Genomic DNA, 14,830 nt, shown 5'->3' on the forward strand with positions numbered 1-14,830 from the left:
AATGAATTATTGAAAAAATACGAAAATTAAAAAAAATTAAATATTTAGAATAAAATAATAATCTAAGCTGTGATTTGATCGTCCTCCAACCATTTTTTTACTTGCATTTTTCCGGTTCCTATCTTAAACGTGGAATAAGCTTCCTCGAAAACGATATAAATATTATTAGTAAGTCTGATAATAATAAACCAAATGTAAAAGAGTATGTCTTTTATACAATAGGTCGACTTGATTCAATGAAAAATAATATTTTTAACATAAAAATTAATATTTATTATAAATTAAATAAGAAATTTAACTCACGAAATTTTGATAATACAAATTGGAATATTGTTTTCAATTTTTTATTTTTTTAAAATTTTGCCTCCCCCACCCTATGGAATAGGGATCATATGTCCATACTGAGAGCTTTGCTCTCTGTTTGCTTCAATTTTGCTTCTGTTTGCCTCAATGGCATTTCACATTCTTGATAGCGTATTAATTATTGCTTCACAAAACATGAACGCTGCACATTCTGGTCAGTAGTATAGTATTCGATTTCGCGTGTTCTTCAAGCTCCTGTGGCCCGTGTACTTTTGCATCTGCGATGTTCATCCCAGCCGGCTCCTTAAATTTATCTCTCTCGTAGCTCCTTCTTTGTTGATGGGACGTATTATATGTCATTGTAATTGATGAGTTCGTCTATCAGAATCTGACTCCGAATTATGCAACTGGTGAAGAAGTCAAAGTTGTTGTCTTTGAGAAAGGATTTGACCCGTGATCCTCGTTTTATCGTTTCGGAGTTACCACAAAGATATGGTAAATCTCCCTGTCCAAATCAGCCGCGTATTGATCCTCAGCCGCTTCGACGCCCTCGAAAAGCTTCGCTTTTCTTTCTCCGACGACCTATTAGACGGCGTCCTCATAAACCTCAAGCTCCACCCAACTGCGGCATTGCAATTTTTCGAACTAGCCTCTAAACAACAATATTTCAGACCCAACTTCAGATCCCATATCAAGATCATCCACATTTTATCCAATGCCCGAATGTTTCCACAGACACGGTCGTATTTGCATGCTCTTGTGGATCTATCGGAGAGCAACCGTCATCCAGTTCATTTGGTTTACGATGAGTTGGTTAGTGTTTATAGGTTATTTAAGTTTTCTGCGACTGTTTTTGATATGATCTTTAAGGTTTATGTGGAAAGTGGGTTGTTGAAGAATGCGTTGTACGTGTTTGACAATATGCCTAAATGTGGTCGCTTGCCAAGTTTGCGATCATGTAATAGTCTGTTGAGTTCTTTGGTCAGAAGGAATGAGTTTTGCGAGGTTGTTTGTGTATATGATCAAATGCTCAGAGTCGGGGTTGTACCTGATAAGTATACTTACGTGATAGTGTTGGATTCATATTGTAAGGATGGTAAGATTGCTAAAGCGCTGGAATTTTTGGAAGGTCTAGAGAAATTGGGTTTTGAATTGCATGTAGTGGGTTATAACAGTTTGATCAATGGGTATGTAAAGAGTGGGGAGTTGGAAGGGGTGAAAAAGATGGTGGGCTTGATGACTGAACGTGGAGTTAGTAAAAATGTTGTTACGTACACATTGTTGATTAAGGGATACTGTAAGCTTGGGAAAATGGAGGAAGCAGAGAAGGTCTTTAGAAGGCTGAAGGAAGAAAAAAGGGACATATTTTCTTTGGATGCAAAGTTGTATGGCGTATTACTCGATGGGTATTGTCGAGTTGGGAGAATGGATGATGCAATTAGGATTAAGGATGAGATGTTGTCTTCAGGATTGGATATGAATTTGTTCATTTTCAATTCTTTGATAAACGGCTATTGTAAAACTGGCCGAATTAGTGAAGCGAAGCTAGTTTTTACAAGTATAGTTGAAGGGAATTTTAAACCAGATGATTATAGCTATAACACATTGCTGGATGGGTACTGCAGAGAAGGCTTGGTAGATGATGCTTTCAAGCTTTGTCATCAAATGTCTGGTAATGGTGTATATCCAACGAAAGTAACCTATAATACCCTAATAAAAGGATTATGTCGAAATGGTAATATTGATGATGCTTTGCAACTTTGGTATTTGATGCTCCAAAGAGGTTTTGTTCCTGATGAGATTGGCTTTAGCACTCTTATCCATGTCCTTTTCAAAGAGAGGAACTCTGAGAAGGCTTTGATGCTGTGGAGACATGTTCTAGCTAAAGGATATGCAGCATCTACAGTTGTGTTGAACACCATGCTCAATGGATTGTGTAAGATGGGAAATATGATTGAAGCGGAGCAGATTCTTGAGAAGATGAATGAGCTAGGTTTTACACCGGATGAGATGACTAACAGAACAATGATTGATGGGTATTGTCGAGCCGGAAATATTGAAAAAGCATTTGAAATTAAAGGAATTTTGGACAAGAAAGGAGTTTCAGCTTGCCTTGAAATGTATAACTCGCTGATAGGTGGACTGTTTAGGGTAAAGAAATCAAAAGATATAGCAGATGTACTTTCTGAGATACGTGTGAAAGGACTGAGCCCTAATATTATCACCTATGGATGCCTTATCACCGGTTGGTTCAAAGAAGGAGAAATAAAGAAAGCTTTGGACGTATACCTTGAGATGAGAAGACAAGGAATTGCTCCAAATGCTATCATATGTAGCACCCTTATCAGTGGACTTAGCAAAGTTGGTAGGACTGATGATGCAAATGTGTTATTGAAGAAAATGATTGATCTGGATGTCGTCCCTGACCTCAAACAGTTTTACAAATGCTTTAAATCCAACATGGCCGGGATTGAAACACAAAAAATCTCAAATTCTCTTGATGAAATTGCTCAAGGACAAAAATTTTCCAAGCATGTGCTGTATAATGTAGCTATAGCCGGGCTATGCAAATGTGGGAAGACTGATGATGCAAGAAAAATTATTGGAGATATTTCCCGAAGGGGCTTCGTACCTGACGAATTCACATACTCAGCCCTTATACACAGTGCTTCAATCTCCGGAAATGTTGATGACGCTTTTCTTTTACGTGACGAGATGCTGAGAAAGGGTCTTTCACCAAATATTGTTACATACAATTCTCTTCTAAGTGGCCTGTGTAAATTGGGAAAAATTGATCGTGCATTGAGGCTATTCCATAAACTATACTCGAAAGGTTTAGTTCCTAACTCAATCACTTATAATACTTTGATCGACGGATGCTTCAAGAACGGTAGAACCGATGATGCTAATAACCTGTTGAAGAGAATGACTGAGGAAGGAGTTTCTCCCTCAAACACCAAATATTCAATGTTGAACAGAAATATTTCAAATATTAGTAACATGGAAGAAGTTGTTGCACTTTTTGATCAAATGGACAAGATGGGAATTGAAAACAAGTCTACAGGATATGGGACACCATGCGAAGGTAAAATCTTTATAATATCCTAGCAAACCTCTGCTTTAATATTACAAATAATAATGGTTGTTGAATCCTTCGCATTCCTTTTAACTAGCATGCATAATGAGATATTTAATTGTTATATATTATATTACATGTGCAGCTGAAGCAGTAGGTGCATGAAATACACTCAAATTGCACATGTTCATTAATGGCAAGTGGCTGGTTCACGAAAGAGAGATTTTGGGTTGGAAAATAGAATATCTGGATTGCTCGATAGATTTTGGATATAAAATCCGAGCATGGTATTTTGCACTATTAATCTTGATGGTAGACGTTGTCGTCCCAAAGAGTTAAACGGCAGATTTCAAAAGGTACGACGTCTTTCTTACCCGTAGCAGATAATGCAAAAAAATCCGTTTTTTCTTTCTTCTCATGTTGAGAATTTTTTTTTTGCTGAAAACCATGAATATTTGGAACATATAATTTTAGGAGGAGCTACTTATCATATCATTGCTGATTCTTGTAAACCCAAAATGTGAGAAAAAGCAAGACATCAGCAGGTCTATTTCAAAACACCTTTCAATTTTAATCTTCAACTACTCCCAATTAAATTTCTTCCATTTATTTTATAGATGTCTCTGACGGTCATGCAAGAAATTGGACATCAGAAATTGCTATAATGCGAAGAAAGGCTGATTCGAGCTCGTGGTGCTTGATATGGTCGATACTGATTGATTGTAAGCATTTATAGAAATGCTATCTAGGATCATGATTTGGCTTTCGTCATTCAAAATTTCCCTCGTAGCATATGATCGAACCGAATCCATCCAACCCGTTCATCCTCATGCTCCAGACTACCCTTTGCAAAGGGTTGATACCGCTGGATTAAGTTTCATACAAGCGTAAGTGTATCACCACATTGTCCGTATGTTTCAATCAATATGCGAAATGCCCAATGGATTTTCACTTTTGGCTTCATTTTGCAGGTGTTCCAAGAGAAGGATGCACACCACCAAAAAAATGTCCCGACTCGTTTTTTTTTTTCAGATTCATTGTACAAAAATGTTTCTGATAGATACATTGCGTAAAAATATTAGAGATGATGGGACAATTTTGTTCATAAATGTTGAAAGGTATGGTGGATTCACATTTACTTTCAAAAACTTGACTTGCCATTTTTACTTCAACATACTTCTATTACTAAAGATTTAGATGATGGACTTTGGTTCTTTGTGTGTGGTGAGAAAGAAATGATATTACATTATTAAATAAATTGACACAACTGATTAGAAATATATCATTGTACTGACAAAATTTATAACCCACTAAAAACAATAACATCGTACAAATTTTGGTCTTTGTAACATGTTCATGTGCTGATCAATTATTTATATAATTTTAGTCAAAAATTTGTGTGAGACGGTCTTACGTGTCGTATTTTGTGAGATGGATATCTTATTTTGGTCATTTATAAAAAAATATTACTTTTTATGCTAAGAGTATTACTTTTTATTGTGAATATCGGTAGGGTTGACCCACAGATAAAGATTCGTGAGACCGTCTCACAAGAGATCCACTCATAATTTTATTGCCAATACGTTGATGCCTAATTTTCTTAAATTATTGGGGAACTAACTAGTAAATTTACATTGGGTACATTATTTGTCTTCGATATAAAACAAATTAATATATGATAATCATCGTCTATTCTGATAATAATGAGTTACGATTTTTTCTTAAATAAATCTAACTTTTCCCAAATTTGTTCACATGCTATTCTGCACGTTTTGAATTATTATTTCTATGTTTTTGCACTAGGTACTTTAAATGTGTATGTGTGTGTGTGTGTATATANAATTTTTATAATGGTTCTTTCTTAGTATGCTGATAATCTTATATTTTGAAATATTTCAATTTTATTTTCTTGTTCTGAATAGGAAATAGTTTAATTCTAGGTTATATTAGTGTTTGAATATGTTGTCGTAATTTTGGTTTTTTATGTTAGTAAATTTCATTTTCATAGTTGTCTTTCAATTTTTGATAGTTTTATTCTTTTTCTGTTATATTATTGATGTGGCACGACATGTTGATGTTCTTTTCGTACCACATATATGCTTAAATCATTTCAATGTTTCGTTTGAGAAAAGACTAAAAATGGAAGAAAAAAAAAAGCAAACGAATAACAAACTAAGACTTATCGAAATCGCAAAAAATAAATATACCGAACCACAATTATTGTTTCCCTGATTTTTTTGCCTAAATTTGTCTGATATTTTAGAAAGAATATTGATATGTTTTGGAGATTCATATATGTATTCCCTTAAAATAAAAATGGAAAGTGGAGTTCGGACTACGAGCGTAGGGACTAAGTCGATTGCAAGTATTGATGTCACATTCTTAAATTATACATTTAATGCTTTAATTGTTAAAAATCGACCCATCAAATGCATTGGTAATAATGTACGTTCAAGTGTTGTTCTATCTTAAAATTAGGAAATGTAATAAATAAATAAAAAAAAGAGGAAATGTAATCATTGATGGTCCCAATAATTCAGTTCGCCATGTGGAGCAGTATAAAAATTAGTGGAGGATAATGTTTTGGAAATCTTTACACAAATATCTACATTATTTATTAAAGTTAAACCTTATTTATTGATATGTCGCGATTAATTTTTTTTATAATTTTCAAAACATTATCTAACCATCTAATTATATATACCTCATTTTTTTACATTTTATTTTCTCTCCATCTATTTCAATTTTAAAATTAACAACTTTCATTTTAAAATAAAAAGACTAATTTCATTTTCTAATTTTTCTACGGAATACACACATAGTTGGTGTGTGCTATGTTTTTTTTTTTAAAAAAAATTCATAGTTGGTACAAATTTATATTAAAATAGAACTTTAAATTTCTCATCATTACTGATAACTTAATAATATTTAATTTAGATTTCATCACTGCATTACCAATTTACCATTTAAGGTTTCAGGATTTTGTTAAAAAAATTCTTATTTAAAGGGATTATTCCACTTTTATTACACATTAATTTGTTTCAATCTAAAGACCAAGAAGTGTTTTGAGACAACTCATATTGTCAAAGCTCTCATTTTTCTGGAATTTCTCAATCATATTGATTCACATTTTACATGAGTTATTCAAAATAATAATTTACTCAATCATGTATTAGTCATTCTGCCGTTCAATAAATATTCACATCCTTAACAATGAAAAAACTAAATATTTTCAATAACTCGAACGTGTTACTTTACTAGTGGACTTGAAACAACCTGAGCTTCTGATTTCTTGAGCCTTGTATTGAAACATACATGGAATATAATGACATCAACTCACCGGATTCAAAATCAATCAAGTTCATGGTATAACTTGGTGCATCCTTACACATCTTATATAGTTCCCATAGTTCAGTAAATGAGCGTCGAGGTAAACAGGTTGAGATGTCAAAACGAGCTAAGCATGATCGGTCACCTGTCTTTTTATTGGATTGAGAAATTATAAATCTAACTCGACTATTTTAGGTGGCGGAACGAGTACGTGCCGACCGGACGACTTGGGAAAATTGTCAAAGTTAAAAATCCAAGTGCCCTATATCTTTTTTATTCATGTCTAAGAATGTGTTGCATGCATGGCATCTTCTACGTGAGTCACGTGCATGTCGTTGCACCTTATTTCTGGTGCATCAAATATATTATTTTAAATATTTTCTGATCAATATTTTTTTATTACACGATTTTGTTTCATTGCACGTAAGAAAAGTTTCCTCCATCTACATCGATGTGCTATTTTTACGATCATTTTCAAGAATATTAGAACATTCTTTGAAATTTTTCCCATTCAAAGTCTGTGGGAAGGTGAATTATCGTTTAAATTATTCAACTTAATTATTAGTAAATTTTATAATAAAAAAATAATATTCAAATAACTTCAATATAATCTCTAGAATTTTTTAAACAAAAAATATTTGATACTAAATTATTTTAATATATTTACATGGAACGGTGCTTACATTTATATTTCTTCAATATTAAATGAATTAATAAATATAAAGTTCAATTATATAAAGTAAAAACGCGTTAAATGATATGATTTGTTAATTCCCTCATACGTAAGAATACATAAATAGCAACGACAAGTGCCCCATTCTATATATATATATATATATAGAATATTATGTGGGATAATTTTCAGACTAAGAAATGCAAAACAAATTCTTAATATTTGTCTATATACTCATTCCTTCTCAAATATATTTGTTTGTTTATTTTTCACACAGATTAAAAAAAATCGTTGAAAAAAAAGTTTACAGAAAACTTCTTATTTTATCCTTATTCAATTCATTCAAAAAATGGTTTTATTTTCCAGTATTAGTCGATACACATATTAATAAAAAAAACAAGAAAAAATGTTATTGAATGCAAAATTTGAACTATACATTCGGGACATGCAAAAAAAAATGAAGTAAACATATAATTAAGAAAGAGAGAACGTGGTTATAACTTGTGTCGGTTAGAGATTAGACAAATTTGAAAATTCAAAAGATTGAGTTATATCCGAATCTCAATTTCAACGTGGTATCAAAGTTCAGGCATATGGTTATGTATTGTATTGCTCATAGTTGATTCATTTGTAAACTTCACGGTCCAAATTTTCATTCTTAAACCAAATAAAATGTTTTAGCTATCCTACATCCATTGAATAAAATCCCCGAAAATATAAGAGATATAACATGCGGTAGAGCTAACTGGCCCTACTGAATAGAACTGGGCCACTACAAAAAACGATGATACATATTTAAAGAGGATGCCTAAAAAGTCTTCACTTCCCATGTGAAACTTTGAAATATACCATCACTATTTATGAAGATGTAGACTTAATGGGGTTGCGTCGCATCTTTGTATATTTCCCACCGACGACATATGCATCTCAATAAAATATTTTAATTGATATTCAAAATTAACTAAATAAACACGAATTTTCTTTTAATTAATACCATTATTGCATTTTGTTAGATTTTCTGGGTCTGAATCGAATTGTTTTCTTGCTCGGTTATTCGAAAATATACTTTCAAGTTACAAAATTGGGTCGATGATACTAGCTAGACTCGGTCAAGTTTGCAATGGCCTTTGGTTTCCTAAATCGAAGGGGAAGGTAAAATTTATAGATTAAATCTCATACGGACTCTGTCACGGATTTATATATATGATATGAGCATGACTCGCTTCATATTTTAAAAAAATCAATATAAAAATAATATTTTCTCGTTTACACCAGGTTGAGTTTTTTTTTTAATCAAATATATTTGCTCTTATCATTTATGGGAAGACGTTATTCGTAGTATTGTCTTTGGTTTCCTAAATCGATATCAAAATGCATAATCGGAATTTTAAATTTAATATAATTTTTTTAAATAATAATTAATTAATTGCATCAGATCCTCTCACTTTCTTGTTCATAATTTGGAAAGAAATGGAGCTCAGCCACGTCAAAGGTTAGAGCCAACATTATGTAATATAAAATATGAATAAAAGTCAAATGACGCTTAGAAATCGTTGGCATTTTCTAAAATAATAATATTGGAATGAATAAAATATTTATAATAAAAAAGAATTATATTTCCTTAAAAAGGCATTATAATTTAATTAATTTTCACGAGAGGAAAAACAACCAAACTGAGTTGTCGGCATTGCATGATCTCATTATGCAAAAATGGTGGTGATTATTTAATAATTAATACATTTAAATGAAAAATCATGTCTTAAATTAAAAATCTTTATATCGTGAATAACCTTTATATTTAAGTTTTTTTCCTCGTCGAAAAACTTCTTAATTTGTTCGATTTTCAGAATTTTCGATTCTCCTTTATAATTTTTAATGTTTATTTTTTTTAATTTTAATGAGTCTAAGATTGTTATAATCAACTGGCTCTAACGACTTGTTTAACAAAAAGAAGTCATGTGTAAGGATAAATCAAGCAATTTCTATAAAAATAAATATCATTAATCGGAATCGATGTTTCTTTTAAAAAATCAACTTTAATCAAAACATAGGTTATAATCGTAGCATCCTTCGGCCCGAAGTCATTTTCATGTACTTTGAAAGCGAATATAATACTTTATGAAAAGGAAATATATCAAGAAAGTGAGATCATTTATTTTAGTTTGGTAGCTCCATAAAAATATATTTAATCTCGCGAAAATTGGGTTCCGCGACAAGGTTATTTATAACAATTTTCAAAAGGGTATATTTTGATATATTACAAGTAATCAATTTTATGCTCGTTTGATATGCTACAAGTAACATGATTAAGTCTTTGTGAGACGGTCTTACGAATCTTCATCTGTGAGACGGGTCAATCCTACCGATATTCATAATAAAAATCAATACTCTTAGCATAAAAAGTAATATTTTTTCATGGATGACACAAATAAGAGATCTGTCTCACAAAATACGACCCGTGAGACCGTCTTACACAAATTTTTGTCAAGTAACATATAATTCCTAAATATACATATTTCATATAAAATTTCAAGAAATTCTAGCAGTTGTATCCTGCTTGAAGTTGTTGATATCCATCGTAATCGTGTTGTTAATCATCAATGAAATTGTAATATATTTTATTAGCATGATTTGCATATTGTTACGTTAATCTAAAAAGTTATTCGATGTGTATTGAAGAATAATAAAATTGTGCTTATGAAACTAAATTTACAAAATATTCAATATTAAACAATAATAAGATACTAAAAATTGTTCGATAATATTAGTGAAAAAGAAGAGAGGATTTTTGAACCCACTAAGATTAGTTTCTTCTGTGCAGCAACCAGTGAAGTTCGTAAACATACATCATTCAAGAAAATATTAATCTTGGACTCTGTACTTTCTTCGTACAGTCTAGATTCATGGATCTTATAGCTTCCTACGTACATCAAATTTACAGCGCAAAATTCAAATCCACCATTTCTACACAGTGTCCCCGAATGTATATACATGTCTTTCTCAAATTCTACAAAAAGAAATTATATTAATAAATTTTTTTTTTTTGATATTTTGTGATCTGTCAAGAATTTCAAGAATCAAATGAAAACGGAGGTTTCAACAGATCGTAAGGTGCCCAAAGTGCATCCAATGGGCAGGGCCTGTTAGCATCAAGCCTCACCCATGGCTTCCCTTTCCCACTCCAATGCAGCAAACTAACTGGGCCCGGATGCAAATCCCGGCAGAGCCCACGGAAATTATCTCCGCCGAGGCCGTGTTGATTCCAGCTGTGATCAACCGGCGCTATTTTTCCGGCGAAAACAAGCAAGAATGGCGGCAAAGAACCCAGTTCATATATCCTCATTCTCTTCTGTAACTCCATCCATTCTTCAATCTTTCTCGTGTAATCCCCGTCCCGCCACCGGTGCAGGTCGATCACCATCACTCCGGTGTTGAAATAGCACGCTTTTCGATCGGCGAATGTTAGGGAAAGCGAAGGGCTTGACCAGAATGTTGGGGTGAAATAGGATGTGAAATTGGCATTGCAGTACTCCGGAGCCGCCAGGACCTTGTCTCCCCCGAGGGAGGTGGCGGCGAGCTTCGCAATATCATCGACAAGGACTAAGTCAGAGTCTAAATACACGACACGGCGGACGCAGGGCGGCAGGAGGTCAGCCAAGTAGCTGCGGGCGTAGTTAAGAGGACAGTCGAGGGCCGAACGGATAGATGTGGAGATCAGACCCGCCACTGCCGTATCGTGGAACCGGTAGACTCTGAAGTTTAGGTATGGGAAAGACGCTCTAATCGTCGTAAGTAAATACGAGGATGAAGTCGAGGCCGAGACGACGAAGTGCAAGAAGATGTTCTGAGGGCAAGAAGTGTGTTGGAGGATGGAGAGGATGGCAGCCATGGAGCCTCGAATGTAGGCCGAATCCAATGTCATCGCCACATGGGTAGCTCCCATCGAGCACACCAGCTCCATGTTGTTGTTATCGTCGGAATCAACAATAGAAGGGCAATAGGGGGCATTGTAGAATTTGGGGGCTTCTCTAAATATTTGTGGGATTTTGGTTATTTCATTTTGTTTTGCAAGAGAAGTGGCAAGAAAGAAGCAAGCGGTGATTGTAAAAAATTGAAAGAAGATTAGGTGTGCAGGGTTCTTCATCTAGATCTTGTGGATGTTGGGGGACGAGAGGTCTTTTATATGATTGGAGGGCTGCAAGTGCATAGCTGGATGGGCAGCTCGGTCAAAGATTTTTATATTGATTTTCTTGGTGTCATGCCATGACTTAGATTTTTCAACATTGGGTTTTGTATTTTCTTTACAAAATCTTACAAATGGAGGATTTGTGAAATTTGAAGACATTATGCATGTTATGAGTCGGTTGCATTTAGGATAAGTGATGGGAGTAGAGAACAAAACTGTATGGCTAAACGGTACAAATTATGAAATTTAAGGTTAAAGGTTTTCACTTTTTGCATGTGTTGTGCAAAATGTGTTTCATTTTTTAAAAAAGAATAGGTCTATTGTGAAACGGTCTTACGAATCTTTATCTGTGAGGCTGGTCAATCTTAACGATATTCACAATAAAAAGTAATACTCTTAGTATAAAAAGTAATAATTTTTCATGTATGACCCAAATAAGATAACTATATATATTTATCTGTGAGATGAGTCAACCCAAGAAAGTAATACTCTTAATGTATATATATACGACAACTATATATATTCATCACAGATATATCTCAGTACATCATAAAACTGTGAAAAGGATTTAATCTTGTAAACTTTGAATCTACTCATCAGTCAAACACAACAATAATGAAATCTGAACAAAACGAGTGAACAATTGTACGCGTTACAAGTATCCACATATTTTCTAAAATATAAAAACTCTTATAAAATTATAAGTTAATTTTTTTAATCCTTATTTTCTATTTGATTCAAAAACAATTATTATTTTTACACTAGATATCGATCAGATATGTGAAACCACCTAACAACAGACTTATTCTATAGTTCTCGACAATTTACTTTGTCTCACGATTTTAAAATATTTAGAATAAAACTTACGTATATATCATGATAATATTATCTTGTATACGAATGTAGGTACTTAGAAATAGATATTTATTCCTAGTTATTAAAGAGTGAGTTGATCTTTCATTTTTCTCCCAACACTGATAATACCTTTCATCTGAAAAATAAGTGAATAACCAATAAAATTAGTGAAAAATATTCACATCACACCAATAATATATATTAGCTCACAAGTCATCCTTCTTTTTTAAGCAAATGCAAGGGTGTAAAGTTGGTATTTTTCGAAAATAACACCAACTTCTTGCTACTATAATTCATAATACATTCACATTGTGTTCCCATTTCCAAAAATAAAAATAAAAATAAAAATTGTTAGTAATTGTTTTTAATCATTTAATTACTAATACATTAAGCAAGAATATCATAAATAAAAATGTAATATGGTAATATCTGTGACCATCGAAAAAAGAAATATAATCTATATATATATACATATATATATATTTATTTATTTATTTATTTATTTATTTATGACGATTGAAGACGATTGAAGTATTCAATACAATTAACTTGTAATCGAAGTCTAGGACATATACTTAAAATTATGAAGCTGAATGTGACAGAATGTGGGTCGTGTGTACTTTTCATCATAATAAATAGATGGAATGAAACATTAATTATCACGTGTATTTAGTTTTGAATGTAAATTATATAGGTAAGTTTTCAAATTTTGTAGCCCGAAGTTGACCTGTACGTACGACATACACGGCAGAATAATTGGACCAAGGGTTCGTCTGGAGTATAGAAAATTTCTTCTCAATTTTGGTTCCATCCCCATGTAATAAAAACAAGATTTATTGTTCATTTTTGTTCTTTTTCTCTAAATACAGTTTCATATTTTCATCATGATTATTATTTTTTAGCCTTTTGATCATTTCTAAGAAAAACCTATATTAAAAAATTAATTAATTCATTAATTATAGACACTTCTAAAATGACAAGTATATTTCCTCATAATAAAGATGAATATCCATTTTATTTTCCCAAATACAACAATAAGCCCAAAAATGCTCCAACTCTTTCTGTCATTTTGTTGGAATAAATAATGTGATTTTTTTTATATATAAAAAAAAGTAAAAACAAAGAAAAGAAATGGTTACTTTTTAAATTAAAAGGATAAGTAAATTATCATGATTAGTTAAAGAATGGTACGAGACATTTAATCTATCAAGATGGTGAGAAGGATCTACATATGATTTTTCACGTGAGACCGTAAAAATAGACAACTTGAAAATGAAGTTGTCCTGTTTACGCCATTTAATTAACACTTGGAGTTGGGAAGTCGAATTCTTGTAAAACTATCGAGTCAATTATGCCGTAGACATCATATGGGATTTTATTTAAAATTCGTACCGATTCTAGTGGCCAACCAACCATGAGATACAAGTACACACACATTTATAAGATTTTCAGTGCCTTTGTACAAATTAGAAACTTGAGGGATGGAATCCAATGTATTGCATGCTAAGGACTGAGGATCCAGACTTGACTTTTTACTACATCTGTCGGGCATGGACTTTAAGACTTGGCAGCCATGCCGTGGAAACGAGAACCCAAGGCTTATTCATATGTCCCCTCATATTCTATAGATAGATAGTACATATGTAATATTTTATTTATTTATTTTTAATACAGGGAGCCTCTACAATTACCACGTATCAATAAGTCCTCGAGATTTTTTAATCACCAACAAGCCCCCTATAGGGATCTACTAAAACTTTAACTTCGAACTCAAAACACCACAATCGTTTTTTAGTTATTTCAAAATCTTTTATCAGCCAACCTATTCTATATCGAGTCATGCATGTCACGTCCCGAACCCGAGTCCAGGCCCGCGCCTGCGTGACTGCACAATGGACCCCTATAACAACTACTTCGTATTCGTCCTCGCTTTACGAAAATGATTAACCCAAGTTGCTATAGAAGTCTATTGTAAGTCATTATAAACTCATTTTAAATCTATGATTTTTTTGATGTGGGACAGGGTATCACAATCACCCCTCCTTCAGAACGCGACATCCTCGTCGCGGCCTGACCCTTCGATCCACCAGCACCGAGAATCTAGAGGTGGCTCCTACAGGTTCAAGAGGTGGCTCTCGTTATGTAGCACTTTGCCTCGCAGGTTCAAGAGGTGGCTTCCTTTCACGTAACACTTTCCCCTGCATAGCACTTATTTTCCGGTGTTATATGCCGGTGACCGGCTCTGATATCATTCTGTCACGTCCCGAACCCGAGCCCGGGCCCGCGCCTGCGTGACTGCACAATGGGCCCCTATAGCAACTACTTCGTATTCGTCCTCGTTTTACGAAAATAATTAACCCAAGTTGCTATAGAAGTCTATTGTAAACCATTATAAACTCATTTTAAA

General features: G+C 33.2%; 2 protein-coding genes across 7 annotated transcripts; one reads left to right on the plus strand and one right to left on the minus strand.

The window, feature by feature from the left end:
• The first annotated feature begins 382 nt into the window (after nucleotides 1–382).
• Nucleotides 383–4,165, plus strand: LOC140961232 (uncharacterized). 6 transcript variants are annotated; one of them, XR_012172315.1, is made up of 4 exons: nucleotides 383–3,388; nucleotides 3,525–3,735; nucleotides 3,854–3,924; nucleotides 3,997–4,165. XR_012172315.1 is itself a non-coding variant. In XM_073419616.1 (2 exons), exons 1-2 carry the CDS (start codon nucleotides 796–798, stop codon nucleotides 3,542–3,544), a joined length of 2,613 nt encoding a protein of 870 aa, XP_073275717.1. In that variant the 5' UTR covers nucleotides 383–795; the 3' UTR covers nucleotides 3,545–4,165. The 6 variants fall into 6 exon arrangements, 1 of the variants encoding a protein (XP_073275717.1); XR_012172318.1 differs by having other exon boundaries at nucleotides 4,116–4,165; XR_012172314.1 differs by having other exon boundaries at nucleotides 3,525–3,924.
• A 6,064-nt stretch (nucleotides 4,166–10,229) lies between these two features.
• Nucleotides 10,230–11,720, minus strand: LOC140961233 (probable galacturonosyltransferase-like 1). Its single transcript, XM_073419617.1, has one exon. The coding sequence runs from the start codon at nucleotides 11,524–11,526 to the stop codon at nucleotides 10,453–10,455; it is 1,074 nt and encodes a 357-aa protein (XP_073275718.1). The 5' UTR covers nucleotides 11,527–11,720; the 3' UTR covers nucleotides 10,230–10,452.
• Nucleotides 11,721–14,830: the final 3,110 nt, after the last annotated feature.

This window comes from Primulina huaijiensis, chromosome 16 (assembly GCF_012295235.1).
Source record: "Primulina huaijiensis isolate GDHJ02 chromosome 16, ASM1229523v2, whole genome shotgun sequence".
Taxonomy (NCBI): domain Eukaryota; kingdom Viridiplantae; phylum Streptophyta; class Magnoliopsida; order Lamiales; family Gesneriaceae; genus Primulina; species Primulina huaijiensis.